The 16,155-nt window shown below is 40.5% G+C and overlaps 1 protein-coding gene across 4 annotated transcripts in view; it reads left to right on the forward strand.

Annotated features, from left to right (window-relative positions):
* The window catches only part of LOC141117163 (protein-L-isoaspartate(D-aspartate) O-methyltransferase-like), a 243,299-nt gene that overhangs the window by 16,443 nt on the left and 210,701 nt on the right, over positions 1–16,155 (forward strand). For 2 of the 4 annotated variants that reach the window (XM_073609834.1, XM_073609837.1), the window contains exon 2: positions 12,508–12,659. The exons of 1 other annotated variant lie outside the window; for it this stretch is intronic. In XM_073609834.1, the coding sequence (XP_073465935.1) occupies positions 12,508–12,659 (152 nt within the window). The remainder of the gene's footprint in view (positions 1–12,507; positions 12,660–16,155) is intronic. One more of the 4 variants, XM_073609835.1, reaches the window with a different exon arrangement.

Raw genomic sequence — 16,155 nt, forward strand, 5'->3', positions numbered from 1 at the left:
CTGCTCTCCTCCAATTATCAGACTTGTCCTGACACCCCCCCCCCCCCCACCCTCCGCACAGCCATTCACTGGGAGGACCAGCTCAGGTAAGATGGGTGGGTGGTGAAAATCTACCCCAACGTAGGCAAGGATCCTATAAGGACATTATAGGTGAGAAGGAGGACAGGAAGGCGTAAAAAAAGTAGAAGAAAAGAGAAAAAAAAATCTGAGGGGTGGAGGCCCCAAAGCATACCCACCCAACACACCCACATCTCTACACTGTGCACAGAAGAGTGCTATATTTGGTGAACTTTGAAAAACAGACAAGTAAAACCAAATTTTGTCGAGCTGTTTCTCAGTGTGGTTAGCATCTGCCAACAGGTTTTCCATGGTTCTGATTTAATCGACTTTACTTATCCAGAGGCCAAGATGGGGAGGGGAGGTCTGTTTCCAACATAGTGGAATGCAGGCCTTTGCTGTATTGAGGAGATGTCTTAGAAGGGCCTTTTTATAGCACTTGAAGGACATTGGGGTCAAGCGGAGGAGGAGAGCAGCAGGGTCGTTTCCAAGCCTAACACCAGTCAGTTAGAATATGATCTCTTGAACTTATCCCAAAAGGAGCGTAGGGCAGGACAGTCTCAAAAAATATACAGGAGGGATCCTACATGCTGCTGGCATCTCCAGCAGAGGTTTGAGTGCTGTGGGAATAGTTTGTGCAAAGTTTGTGGAACCCTGTACCAGAGGATAAGCTTGTCTCCTCAATTCTACTTGAGATAGAAGACTAATGTGCGAGCAATGAAATCCGTAGCTGTTGCTGGTCTGATAAAGTGTTATTTAGGTCTTGTTCCCAGCACCTTAGGTATGGTGTGATGTATTGATCAGGAGGGTGCGATAAGAGCCTCTATGAGATGGACAAGCCATGACAGGTGAAGAGTCGAGACACATGGTAATTGTTCAAAGGAGGTGGGCGTAACAGGGGGGGCTGGTGACCTTTAATGATTGGGTAAGAAAGTATCTGAATTGCCACAGTGGAAGCGGCGGTTCAGCCATGTCTGCTATGGACTTAAAGCTGGCAGAAGTCTTGAAATGACGAAGCCCTGAGTCGCCCATATATGTCTTGAAGTAAAAATCAATCTTTTACCTCTACAACCACTTTAACATAGGGCCCCATGTGCATTCTGTTGTGATTTTATAAACATTGACTTCTCAAGCTCTGAAGGGGGGGGCTTTTTCCCCCAAAATGTGTTGCTGTAGCTGATCCTCTGAATGCAAAGTCCTTTTAAGTGAGATGAACTTGCAGAGAGGGATATACAATGTGGTGTGAGTAATGACTTGTAAGGGGATTTTAACAGCAGTGTCTGGGTGTAGCAGTTTCTTCTAACATGTCCCCAATCTCTGAGAATTTCTTATTACAGCTTGCTCCTGTAGCAGGTCTACCGTCCCTGACCATCTTCTGAAATATGTTTGTACTCTGCAAATTTTCTCTCTAGCATTACATACGCATAGGTGTCCGTTTATAAAAGAGAGAGAAGCTGCGAACCTCAGAATCATGGCTGATCTCTATAATGTGTAACCCTTTGGTCATGTCAGGGGTCTCCCTTGAGGCCCCCTATATCAAGTGAGTTGGCCAGAATTGCTCTGCATGATTCCTGTGGCAGCTGTAATGTTTTTCTTATACTTGTTTAGACTGTATAATATATTTTTCTGTGTAGTAAAATAATTATCTTCTTATCCTCCAACTTCTATTTATGTAAAGAATTTTCATAGTCTGCTATCTTAAAATGCTAGCTACAAAATAGTGTCCCATAAAAAGAAAAAGAAAGTTTCCATGTTGAGTGAAAATTTAATTTTACATGGATAATGAAAAGTGGGAAGGACTATGTGGAACACTTTGGCTTGTTGTAGTATGCACATTGGGGGACATACAATTTGTGTGGTCTGTGCACACATTGGTTGTTTGGGACTTAGCCCATTTATATTGGGGGCGGATGGATGCTGGGACCCCTCCAGGTGTCACTTGGACACAGCTCACATCTAGGTGTCTTGATACAAAGTGAAAGGGTATGTTTTTTGGCCAGTAATTGATTGAGGTGCCCAAACATTGGCATCACACAGGGGTTCTTTGGTGACAAAACAATGCCTTTTTCTCTCTATGTAGGGGGCATGCAGTAAGCAGGCATTGACTTTGCTTCAAGCTGTAGTTTAGACCATTCTGTCTTTCCATAATGCCTCTAACTAGCTCACTCTTTTCACTAACTTCTGTGTCAGTATAATCACAAAAATAAAAAAAGGCTTAGAAAATAACACACCGTATGCATACAACAAATTACATGTTTAAAGGCAGTGAAAAGATTCAGTAAACACATGTGTTTATTCTAGGTTTTTGCCATGGAAAAGCCATTAGCTAGGGTTGGTGGCTCTACTTGAGTTCCATTATAAAGGATCTATGTCCTTGTGCACTTATCTTTCCTTTCCATTCTTCTGCTTAGCAGCTGGAGAACACTGCTGCTGCTCAAGGGAGAGTTAACAGTAAAACATGCCACCATAACTGCAGCAACCATTTTAAACATAAGCAGGGCATTAATAGGATCTTTTATAACACCCGTTAACATTTAAAACTACCAATTGTAAACAACCCCATGGGTCATAATGAAATGCAAGTGTTTGCAGATTTACTGTAATATACTTACAACTCCTCTTAATAACAGAAATCTGTTCCACTCAAATAAATTACATTTGTTTCCCTCTTTTATTAATCTCTAAATAAAGGTCACATAGTATAACTTTGAGAATGCTGTGGAAATCATAATAAGAGAGCCTACTGAGTGTCAGGGCCCAAGAGGATGTGCAGGGCTTGTTTATGTGCATGTGTCTCTTGAGCCATTGCTGAATGTTTCTTAGTGTGAAGTGAGCCTTCAGAAGACATTGCAGCCATTCTGAATGATGCTGTTCCCTTGCCTGTCATAAGGTAATCTTATAATTGTGTCTCCAGCATGAGAGAGGACCGGATAAAATGTGTGCATTTTCTGTATTGATATCACCTGGTATTTCAGTGTCCTTTAAAAAAATAACCTTTGTCAAGGATGCTAGCCCTCTTGGGATGCACTAAAATATGAACACAATAGAAGGCTGTGGTTTTTATTCTGTTAAATATATATTATACTTGAATATTTTCCTACCATAGGTTTTTCTGTAGAACTATCCAGGCTGCTTAGTTTCTTGATATTAAGCACAAAGGCTACAAGTGGTCTTGATTGCACCCTCCTGTATTATTTCTTCCTGTAGCTAGGTTTAAGTGTAAGTTCACATTTTCACAAAAAATGAAAAGGTAAACTAACACCCTATAGCCTAACCCCCATCACCCTGTTTCCCACTGTGCTTACTATCATGGGTGATTAGCTGTGACTGCCCATGCAGCCAGTGATCTGATCCGTCCCAGAAGCCCTAAAGAAAGAAGAGCACAGCTTTCAAATCGCCCAGCTGTGTGGGTAGTGACAGCTAACAATGGAAGAGGGGACCAAGGGGGTGGTGGGCAGGATATAGCGTGTTAGTTAATCTTTTCATTACTGGGAAAGGTGAACTTACACTTTAAAGCTTAACTCTGGGATAAGCACATATTTTTTTAAAGACGAGGCATGTGTCTAAAGGCACTGTACACATGCTTTGATTTTCGGACGTCAATTGTGTTATGACAACCGATCGTCCTCAAATCTTACCGTTAGTACGGTGCTTTTGACAGCCGATTTCACTTTTTTGTCAGACAAAAGCTAGATGTGCAGACTATAACATTTTTGTCGGATGTCAACTCAACGTCTGATTTTCGTTTCATTAGTATGGTTTTCGTAAGACTACGCATGCTCAGAAACAAAAGAATACATACAAAACTATTCAACACATTACGTCACTTCTGACGTAATCTGTCAAGCGAAAATTCTCATATTGTGAGTAACCTCTTCACTTTCGACATGAGACCAGCATGCCGCAAAAATCGGACGTTCTGCTGTCCGAGAATCAAAGCGTGTGTACGAGGCTTAAGAGTTTCAATTTGTATGAAATCAGGCAGGCCTATGCACTACATGGTTTTGGTAAATCTGAAGACAAAAATCTGCAGAAAATCTAATAGTGTGTATGGGGTCTTACTTGAAACTTAAGCCTCGTACACGCGCTTTGATTTTCGGACAACAGAATGTCAGATTTTTGTGGTATGCTGGTTTCATGTCGAAAGTGAAGAGGTTACTAACAATACAAGAATTTTCATTTGACAGAATACAACGTCAGAAGTGATGTAACATGTTGAATAGATTTGTTTGTATTCTTTCGTTTCTGAGCATGCGTAGTCTGGCTCTTATGATTTTTTTTTTCGTACGAAATCCTTACTAATGAAATGAAAATCGGACATTGAGTTCACATCCGCCAAAAATTTTATAGTCTGCACATCCAGCTTTTGTCTGACAAAAAAGTGAAATCGGCTGTCGAAAGCACCGTACTAACGGTAAGATTTGCGGACGATCTGTCGTAATAACACAATTGACATCCGAAAATCAAAGCGTGTGTACACTGCCTTTAGGGATGTATTTAAAAAAATTGCATAGCAATTGTTCCAGTGAAAATGCATGTACAGTGGGGACGGAAAGTATTCAGACCCCCTTAAATTTTTCACTCTTTGTTATATTGCAGCCATTTGCTAAAATCATTTAAGTTAATTTTTTTTTTTCCTCATTAATGTACACACAGCACCCCATATTGACAGAAAAACAAAGAATTGTTGACATTTTTGCAGATTTATTAAAAAAGAAAAACTGAAATATCACATGGTCCTAAGTATTCAGCCCCTTTGCTGTGACACTCCATATATTTAATTCAGGTGCTGTCCATTTCTTCTGATCATCCTTGAGATGGTTCTACACCTTCATTTGAGTCCAGCTGTGTTTGATTATACTGATTGGACTTGATTAGGAAAGCCACACACCTGTCTATAGAAGACCGTACAGCTCACAGTGTATGTCAGAGCAAATGAGAAGCATAAGGTCAAAGGAACTGCCTGAAAAGCTCAGAGACAGAATTGTGACAAGGCACAGATCTGGCCAAGGTTACAAAAACATTTCTGCTGCACTTAGGGTTCCTAAGAGCACAGTGGCCTCCATAATCCTTAAATGGAAGACATTTGGGACAACCAGAACCCTTCCTAGAGCTGGCCGTCTCACCAAACTGAGCTATCGGGGGAGAGGAGCCTTGGTGAGAGAGGTAAAGAAGAACCCAAAGATCACTGTGGCTGAGCTCCAGAGATGCACTCGGGAGATGGGAGAAAGTTGTAGAAAGTCAACCAACACTGCAGCCCTCCACCAGTCGGGGTTTTATGGCAGAGTGGCCTGACGGAAGCCTCTCCTCAGTGCAAGACACATGAAAGCCCGCATAGAGTTTGCTAAAAAAAACAACTGAAGGACTCCAAGATGGTGAGAAATAAGATTCTCTGGTCTGATGAGACCAGGATAGAACTTTTTGGCCTTAATTCTAAGTGGTATGTGTGGAGAAAACCAGGTACTGCTCATCACCTGTCCAATACAGTCCCAACAGTGAAGCATTATGGTGGCAGCATCATGCTGTGGGGGTGTTTTTCAGCTGCAGGGACAGGACGACTGATTGCAATCGAGGGAAAGATGAATGCGGCCAAGTACAGAGATGTCCTGGATGAAAACCTTCTCCAGAGTGCTCAGGACCTCAGACTGGGCCGAAAGTTTACCTTGCAACAAGACAATGACCCTAAGCATACAGCTAAAATAACGAAGGAGTGGCTTCACAACAACTCCATGACTGTTCTTGAATGGCCCAGCCAGAGCCCTTAAACTCAATTGAGCATCTCTGGAGAGACCTAAAAATGGCTGTCCACCAACTTTTACCATTCAATCTGACAGAACTGGAGAGGATCTGCAAGGAGCAATAGCAGAGGATCCCCAAATCCAGGTGTGAAAAACTTGTTGCATCTTTCCCAAAAAGACTCATGGCTGTATTAGATCAAAAGGGTGCTTCTACTAAATACTGAGCAAAGGGTCTGAATACTTAGGACCATGTTGTTGTGCTTTTTAAGGACAGGTTTCCCGCACAGTAATTATTATTGAGTAATTTTTTAACAAGGATATTTTTAAGATACAAAATCAATCTATATGACACAGTCTATGCATATGAAACTTATTCACGGAGACGTGATCATACAAAATAGTTACATTTATTGGTTGACAAATATTTACATGAAATTAAGATACTGATTGCGTTACATGAGCGTCTTGAAAATCAATAAAAACACTTGCAAAATGGGCGTACAGTCCCTTTGACATAATAGCACCATGATAACTTCTTGGTAGAATCAATAACCTTGTGAAATTGACAATGAAACAGAACGTCTGTATTTCACACGTCCAACCGTTACTATACTGCAGGTAAGTAAGTGGTTAACAATGTGAAATAAATTAGACGTTTGTTTTGTCAATGCAAAAATCAAATCTTTAGAGAAAAATCTACAAGGCGGTTATTGATTTGGGAGAACGATTATCAATAGTATAATATTCAATACATCAATATTTGAGAGAACATACAAGATAAAATCAACATGACATAATTACCCATTCCAAGATGGCTACTAGTCTGGATTGCTGGTTACCAGAGTTAAGATGGCTGCCATAGCTTTCAAAAGTGGATACTCTTAAAGAGGATTTACTTCTTGCGATCTCCAAGTTCCAAGGATCAGGGTTCAGGAATCTTCATGAATGTCAAAATATGTATTTATGCATGGTGCATAAATGTCAGTCTGTCTGGGAGTATGGGCATCTCCCAGTGTCCCCCTCAGGGTGTGTCCCTGAGTGTGTGTCAGGGTGGGTCCCCTGAGCCTCCTCATCATGACATCTTACTTGCTTCTAAAATACCATCTCAGACAAAGATCATAAAATTATACTAAATTCTGCCCAAAAGGTGTGGCTTCTTTTCTATTGGTTAAGAAAAACTTAATAATTAACCCTTCCTGGAAATTTAGTGAGTTCAAATAATATCACCTTCAACCACCAGGTGTCTCACATGTGTTTTGAGTTTATCTTTTTAAGTTAATACGTTCTATTTTCATAATGTGTATAATGGTGAGAAGAATATATATACCTTTAAATATTCTGGTAATCGGACTAATGTAAAATACACTCAGTATAATTTTGATTAATCACTATTACATAAACTGGTTATATATATGTATCTCTATAAATGTATATCTATAAAAACTGGTCTATCTATGAAAGACACGTGTTGTTATATTTATTAATCAATACTACATAAAAATGATTATCTGGATACCTGTATAATTCTGGATAATATCCAATGAATATTTGTTTTATCTAAACATAGGCTACAGTCTTATATAGTTATAATCATAATTATATGTTTTTCATAATACTAATTAGTTTCTTAAAACACTTCTACTTATAAAATCACACTTTCATATATATTTTCTTTATACCAAAGTTGTTGGGTCCGCAGATACTAAAATTATAATATCTCTGTGACCTACATTATCATACATAATTTGAAATGACTTTTAATAACTAGGGTTGTCCCGATACCACTTTTTTAGGACCGATACTTTTTTTTCAAGTACTCGCCCATACCGATTACTTTTTTTTAATGTCACGTGACAGTGTTTTTTTTTTTTTTTTTTTTTTTTTTGGGGGGGGGGTGAATGGTGTCTGTGTGTCTTTTTTTTTTTTTTTTTTTTTTATTTACATTTTTATTATTTTTTACAATAATATTTATTATTTATTGCAATATGTGTTTTTTTTTTTTTTTTAAATCGGCCATGTTGGGGGCCTTTGGTGAGATATCCGGGGTCTTAACAGACCCCGGATATCTCCCCCTTGACACAGAGAAAGAGACCGAGGATAGAGATTCCCCAGTCCCTTTCTCTGCAGCCTCAGCTGCACTGAGAATGAATGGAGAGAAGACAGCGGCTCCTCTCCATTCATAAACTGAGACATCGTAATCACAGGAGATTACAATGTTTCAGTTATGTGAATGGACAGAGTCAGCTGACTCTGTCCATTCACAAAGGAAGGAGGAGGACATGGAGAGAGAGAGACAGCAGAACGGAGGGGGACAGCAGAACGGAGGGGGACAGAGGAAGAGAGAGGGACAGCGGAACGGAGAGGGACAGAGGAACGGAGGGGGCATGGAGGATGCGGTGACGGTCAGCGGTGATCGCGTGTGGGGGAGTTACAAGCACCGATCACCGCTGTATGTCATTAAAGCAGCTGAAAGCCGCTGGGGGAGAAGCTGAGAAGCTTGTAACTCCCCCATGCACCGATCAGTGCTGACTCTCAAGGTATCGGGGGAAGCATCGGGAGCATTTGGGTACCGAGTACCGAGTACTTGGGCAGCTGCTCGTATCGGTGCCGATACCGATACTAGTATCGGTATCGGGACAACCCTAATAAAAACCATATAGGTAAAGAATAAAGGCCAGGTTGGCCAAACGCTGCGCTAACCATATAGGTACTTTTAAAATATTTTTGACTGGCACAAAATTCACCTCTTTCTAACGTGTTGAGATTGACGTTGAACATTCCCACTGGATGTTTAGAGATAACTTTTGTTTGCCTAAACAGTTCCTAAAAATTCACACAATAGGTTTTGTTGGCCAAGGTGTTGGCTATTTAAACAGTTCCTCACTCGAACACAATAGGTTTAGGCCAGGTGAGGTAATTTCTCTGTGATAACAGTCTGTATAACCTTTTTTTTCCTATGGCTGTGTTTGTCGCTTTTGTTTATCCACTAAAACCATGTAAATATCTCCTTGTTTTGTGACGAGAGCTACCATTATTCCAGCGAGTTTCTCTCACAATACATGCTTGTAAAAGTCTTAAATAGTTGATATATTGGAGACTTGTAACACATCTGAACTCACAAAGACCTTTTAGTTCATCAATCTTGTTTTAACTGGTTTCAAGAGAGCAATATCATAGTTCATCTATATTTTGAGGCCTAAGCAACTCTCACATTTCTGACAGTAAATATAAATGTATTTCTTCATGAATTCACAACAATGTGATATTTCAGTTTTTCTTTTTTAATGCATCTGCAAAAATGTCAACAATTCTGTGGTTTTCTGTCAGTATGGGGTGCTGTGTGTACATTTAATGAGGAAAAAAAATGAACTTAAATGATTTTAGCAAATGGCTGCAATATAACAAAGAGTAAAAAATTTAAGGGGGTTTGAATACTTTCTGTCCCCACTGTATATTTGTTCTGTGTGAGTGGGGCAAAAACCAAATGTTATTAGGCTGTTGCCTGTGCTGGTTGATTTAAAAGAGAAGTGTGGAAATAGTAAAAAAAACAAATAAAACCACTCATCTGCCTGTTCCAGCAGCGGTGTGATTACCGCTCTGTGCTCTGCCCCTCCAGAACTCAAAAAGAAAAACTGAAATATCACATGGTCCTAAGTATTCAGACCCTTTGCTCAGTATTTAGTAGAAGCACCCTTTTGATCTAATACAGCTATGAGTCTTTTTGGGAAAGATGCAACAAGTTTTTCACACCTGGATTTGGGGATCCTCTGCCATTCCTCCTTGCAGATCCTCTCCAGTTCTGTCAGGTTGGATGGTAAACGTTGGTGGACAGCCAGAGATGCTCAATTGAGTTTAAGTCACGGCTCTGGCTGGGCTATTCGAGAACAGTCATGGAGTTGTTGTGAAGCCACTCCTTCATTATTTTAGCTGTGTGCTTAGGGTCATTGTCTTGTTGGAAGGTAAACCTTCGACCCAGTCTGAGGTCCTGAGCACTCTGCAGAAGGTTTTCATCCAGGATATCCCTGTACTTGGCCGCATTCATCTTTCCCTCGATTGCAACCAGTCGTCCTGTCCTTGCAGCTGAAAAACACCCCCACAGCATGATGCTGCCACCACGATACTTCACAGTTGGGACTGTATTGGACAGGTGATGAGCAGTGCCTGGTTTTCTCCACACATACCACTTAGAATTAAGGCCAAAAAGTTCTATCTTGGTCTCATCAGACCAGAGAATCTTATTTTTCACCATCTTGAAGTCCTTCAGGTGTTTTTTTTAGCAAACTCCATGCGGGCTTTCATGTGTCTTGCACTGAGGAGAGGCTTCCGTCGGGCCACTCTGTCATAAAGCCCCGACTGGTGGAGGGCTGTAGTGATGGTTGACTTTCTACAACTTTCTCCCATCTCCTGACTGCATCTCTGGAGCTCAGCCACAGTGATCTTTGGGTTCTTCATTACCTCTCTCACCAAGGCTCTTCTCCCCCAATAGCTCAGTTAGGCTGGACGGCCAGCTCTAGGAAGGGTTCTGGTCATCCCAAACGTCTTCCATTTAAGGATTATGGAGGCCAATGTGCTCTTAGTGCAGCAGAAATTTTTTTGTAACCTTGGCCAGATCTGTGCCTTGCCACAATTCTGTTTCTGAGCTCTTCAGGCAGTTCCTTTGACCTGATGATTTTCATTTGCTCTGACATGCACTGTGAGCTGTAAGGTCTTCTATAGACAGGTGTGTGGCTTTCCTAATCAAGTCCAATCAGTATGATCAAACACAGCTGGACTCAAATGATGGTGTACAACCATCTCAGGGATGATCAGAAGAAATGGACAGCACCTGAATTAAATATATGAGTGTCACAGCAAAGGGGCTGAATACTTCGGACCATGTGATATTTCAGTTTTTCTTTTTAATAAATCTGCAAAAATGTAAAAAATTCTGTGTTTTTTCTGTCAATATGGGGTGCTGTGTGTACATTAATGAGGGAAAAAAATGAACTTTAAATGATTTTAGCAAATGGCTGCAATATAACAAAGAGTGAAAAATTTAAGGGGGTCTGAATACTTTACGTCCCCACTGTATATTTGCTCTGTGTGAGTGGGGCAAAAAACAAATGTTATTAGGCTGTTGCCTGTGCTGGTTGATTGAAAAGAGAAGTGTGGAAATAGTAAAAAAAAACAAATAAAACCACTCATCTGCCTGTTCCAGCAGCAGTGTGATTACCGCTCTGTGCTCTGCGCCTCCAGCACTCACTGGAGCACCAGGCAGGAGATGGGGTAGGAGGAGTGGATGGCTCAGGCTCTTGGCTGTGTGCTGAAAGGCTGAGCCAGCTGCTGGTCAGGCATCTGGATGAATCCTGATAGCGGCTCTGTAACGTCAGCAGACAGCGGGCTTTAGGCTTGGTTCACACTTATTGCGGATGCGGCTCACAGAAGGGGTGCGGTGCATCCCTGTTCTCTGTTTCAGGGATGAATCGGGCCAAATTTTTGCCTGAAATCGGACCTAAGCCAAAGACGCACAGGACACCTGTGAAATCTGCTCCGCGGCCGCCACGGAGATGTGTGAACCGACGTCATAGAAAGGCGGCCACACTCTCTCCTGTTATGTGAACTGGATGTGGGGACACCCAATTCGCACTGGTGTGAACCCAGCCTAAGCCCACTGTTGGCTATTTCTGGGTCACAGGAGAGCACAAGTGTACTTCCATGACCCAAGAGAAGTATGGGCAAAAAAGCTGTGGCCATACTTCTCTACAGAACAAAAAAATACAGCTTGACCACTAAATGAGAAATTCCTTTAATGCGAAGTGCCATCTATTGGCCAAATGCAGTAAAAATTCTATATAGCTACATGACACAAAAGATCTGTTTTTATAGGCAAATGTTTTACTGCTTTCCTTTCTTAGGCCCCTTTCACACAGGCGGACATGATCAGACTCTCGATTCTTCTCCTATGGAGAAGGGGATGTAAACGGACATGTGTCCATTTACACCTGATATCTGAACCTATCTGTTAAAAACAGACTTTCCCCATTCGTCTAGCGGATCAGAGGGCAGTCAAGTGTAAACAGACAGACGGTCCATTTGCATCCAACCGCCCATAGAGGAGAGTGGGCTGTGTATGTATCCGGAGCAGCCATCCTTCTGCTCAGCGGACAGATTCCGCGCTGAGCAGGCTGACTTTTAATGGAGTCTTCCCTGTGTGGAGAGGGCCTTAGTTTAGTTTTGCAAAATAAGCTTATTTAGCTACTAAATCTGACCGGTATGCAACAGGGCAACTGCTTGGCACGGATCTGGAAGATTGTGGGGATCACTGTAGTTGCACTGACTACTACAGTATTTTCCAGCTTACACAATAGTCCCTCAGGTATGAGATATGTATAGTATACATTGGTCCAAGTGGGACTATTTGAACTATGCAATTAAGATCATACCTGGAACTCTGCTTTAAATGTGTTTATTTCTTGTATTTATAGAGTGCTGACTACTACATTGTGTGTGTATATATATTTTTTTTCCTGGATTTAAAAAGGTTTTCAAGAAAATTATAAATGTTGATGGTGGCCACTGGTGTCATATTATAATACCGAGCAGTCTTACGACTTATCGGCACACATAATTTGGATTCAGTTTTTCAGCCTTTCAGTGGACTTCACTTGTTTAACTGAACTTTTCTCTAGTCTCAGTAATCTGACACTGCTTATGCGTTCTTTCTGACTGACAGAGCAGGCTGTGGATCATCTCGCTGGTCCTGTGACATGAGCAGTTTCATACGGCTGGCCACAATATCATTACCGTTTGGACTCCTGTTCTCAAGAGCCATGGCTTGGACATCAAGTGGAAAAACACACAGCGATCTTGTTAACAATCTTAGAAGTAAGTCGTAGTCTGTTTATTTGAATTGCAAAGTCAAATTAGGGACAAATGTAGCAAATGTATGAAATGATTAAAGAACAAAATGTGCTGCACTGTGACCCTTAACTGCTCTGACAAAAATAAATCACCTGAGTTTGATCTGTGAATTGTATAAATTTGTGTCTGTGAATCTCCATGTGAAATGATTAGTTATTTGGTAGAATTGGTTTCTGTTTTTACTTTTTTATACCAACCTTCTGATTTTAAGAATGTAGAACATACTTGGCTACAGGTGAAATCAGACAAAGAACTGATGATGCTATCCAAAAACGAAGGCAACTAAGTTCTAAGCCAGAAACTCTACTCTGTTTACTCAAAGCTGAACTCCAGGTGTACCTTTTTTAGTTGCACACCTGTACTGAAATTGCTTACTCTAATTTCACTGTACACTGTGAGCTTTTTACAGTGTGCATTAGAGGCTGCACAGGCCAATTAGAGCCTGCCTCATTTCCTGGCTTTAAGACATCCAGCATCATCTAGCCATTTCCCAGCCCTTACATTTTTTAATTGGATTTAAATGTTTTTTCATTGATGCAGGTGTTCTGTCAGATTAGCAAACCCATCAGATCAGGGAACGACAGTGGCGTTCCATCAGCTGCGCATGCGTTCCACCGCTACCAGGTTTGCTAATCTGACAGAACATCTCCAGTCAGAAGACGGCAGCGGACATCTTACTACACCCAGCTAAGTCTTGAATTTCAGGGTAATTTTAGCAATAAAGTGAGCGTATATAAATAAATATAGTATATTGACATTTGTGATGCTGTTTGGATGTTTCAGTTTGGAAGCCTAAAGGTTTAGCGCTGAGCAGTGCAGGGTGTACCAACATGGTCTCTGCCATCTTCCTTACTACTGGTGTCCAGCTTCTTTCAAAATGTAACATCAAAAGAGCATCACAGATGTCAACACACTATATTTAATTATATAGACGCAATAGTATAAAAATAAAACAGTTCAGTCCCTGGATCATTCAAATACTAAAACAGCGCTGAAAATTAAAATGATAATATAAAAGTATTATAAACATGTGGCAAACACCACAGTGTAAGTCTCTATGTAGTAGATGGTAGTGGGGAAAGTTCAAAGCGTTATCGGTATTTAAACAACAGTTGCCCTAGCATGCACCTTCCACCAGAAAACAAATTCTGTATTCCACCTCGTGAGGCACACTCCCCAGGGGGTCAAACTCATCAGAAGCCTCTAATGAGAATGCCTTAAGTTAGGTGTCATCAGCCACTTTGTACTGGGTCCTCACCACCAAAAAGATCCACTGGTATGTGGGCTCCAACACACATCATAAAACACAAGAATAGTTGAACATAGCGTAATCCTGTTATTCATGACCAAATGACACATACATCAGGAAGACCCCTTACATACTAACTATGTACATCAAAACAGAAATCAACAAGCATAAAGAGGTGACCCAGAGGGCGCTATCACCGCGTTCGGCCACCCCGGGGGGAGTGTGCGTTTCCTTGCAGACACCGCGATCACTTGCGGGTAGAAGACAGTGGATGGTGGAGCGCAAGCGTCACTTCCGGGATGTCGTGCTGGTCACGCCCTGACAGATTTTCATCATGTCCGACTTCAACAGAGGGCGTGACCGCATGGCGTCTCAATGGGCTTAAATCTCCCTGCCCTTAGCACCTTAGCCAATCCAGCGCCCATAGCAACAGATGACCGGTTGCTAGTCACTGCAGCCTCATTGGACGCGGGCAGCATAATGCTATTCAAGGAGCGTGGAGATATACAATATAATGTACAAAAAAAGCAGCCTCAATAAAAACACTTTCCTACACATAATAATAACAATTGGTGGGATGGAAGCACCAAGAACAGCACATGTAGTTGATAACATGAGCGTATAAAATTGACAGATTAAAAAGTGATAATGCTCTGAACTCAGGCTCTGAATGGCTGAAGCATTAAACACACATAGATTAATAAAATATTGTGTCCAATTCTTTAGTGTAAAGAGCAATGCGGACGTATTAAAAAAAATCAAAGGTGGCAAGATATCTATCAATGAGATTATAATGATACAATATTATAAATATTATGAACCATACTTGATAATGGAAAAATAAAATCACCTAAGGTATGTTTATAAAAGGTGATAATATAAAAATAAATCTAAAAAAGCAAACTGCATTAAATAGAGAAACCTAGTATATATAATGCTTTAAAACAGGAAGAGAACCAGATATATACTGTTTTATATGTATTATGAACCGTAATTCGTATAGGGAGGAAAAAGTCACCAAAGATATAATTTTAAAAGATAATAGAATAAAATATATATAATATATAATAATAATATAACACTAGTAAATATAAGACTTTAAAGAGGAGGAGAGCAAAGTAGGTAAAGGAGTAAAAAGGGAATAAAGGTAATAAAATATAAAATGTCGGTTTAAAAGTCACTAATAAAACAATTAATGTCTAGATCGACATTTAACCCTTTAGAATTGACCAAGAAAATCCATTGAGTCTCTCGTTTAGAGATTTCTCTCACTAAATTAGAAACCTCTCCAGAAGGGTTTTAACTGGTCAATACCCCAGAATTTTAGCCCAGAAGGATCCTGGTTGTGATGGATTTTAAAGTGTAATGACACATGATGGTCCTTAAAACCTATTTTGATATTGGCTATATGTTCTGACAATCCGTATTCTTAGCAGTCTTTTTGTGCAGCCTATATAAAATTAATCCACCAGGACATTGGAGTGCATACACCACATATGCCATATTGCAGGTAATAAACTCCTTAATTCTGAATTCTTTGTTATTGGAGGTAGACACAAACTATCAAGAGCTCTTATTGGTGTCCTAACATCTCTGCATGCACAACATTTTCTGCATGCGTAGAACAGTCTTTATCCCAGAAGGAGGGGGGGTTTGCATGAAAGATCTATGAACTTTTTTACAATTTTATCTGCATAACTGGGTGCTCTTCATATAGATGAATCCAGGTTTAAGTGGTAATGTAGGTTTGAGCACCTCTATCCTAAGTAGATGTGCCAATGGGTTCCGAAGATTTCCTCCACTTCCTTATATTGGTAGTGAAACCCCGATATGAAGCTCCATTCCTGATTATTGATATTTGGAGGATGTATTGTATCCTTCAGAAATTCTTCTCTCGGAACTAAGGCAACACTCTCAATGATACGATCCAAATAACCTTTTTCCACAAATTTCTTCTTAATCACCAAAGCTTGCGAGTTAAAATCTTCTATTTTGTGCAGTTTCTCCTCACTCTGGTTAATTGTCCCTTTTTGATGTTTCTTAACCACATAGGGTGGTGTCCACTCTGAATAGGTAAGTAACTATTAGAGTCTGTTGGCTTAAAGTATACTGAGGTGCCCAATTTATTCCCCTGTCTATAGATATTGACATTGAGAAAGTGAATACTGCTTTCACTAAATTCACTAGTTAATTTTATATTATTGGTGTTAC

The sequence above is a fragment of the Aquarana catesbeiana genome, linkage group LG13, assembly GCF_042186555.1.
Source record: "Aquarana catesbeiana isolate 2022-GZ linkage group LG13, ASM4218655v1, whole genome shotgun sequence".
Classification (NCBI taxonomy): domain Eukaryota; kingdom Metazoa; phylum Chordata; class Amphibia; order Anura; family Ranidae; genus Aquarana; species Aquarana catesbeiana.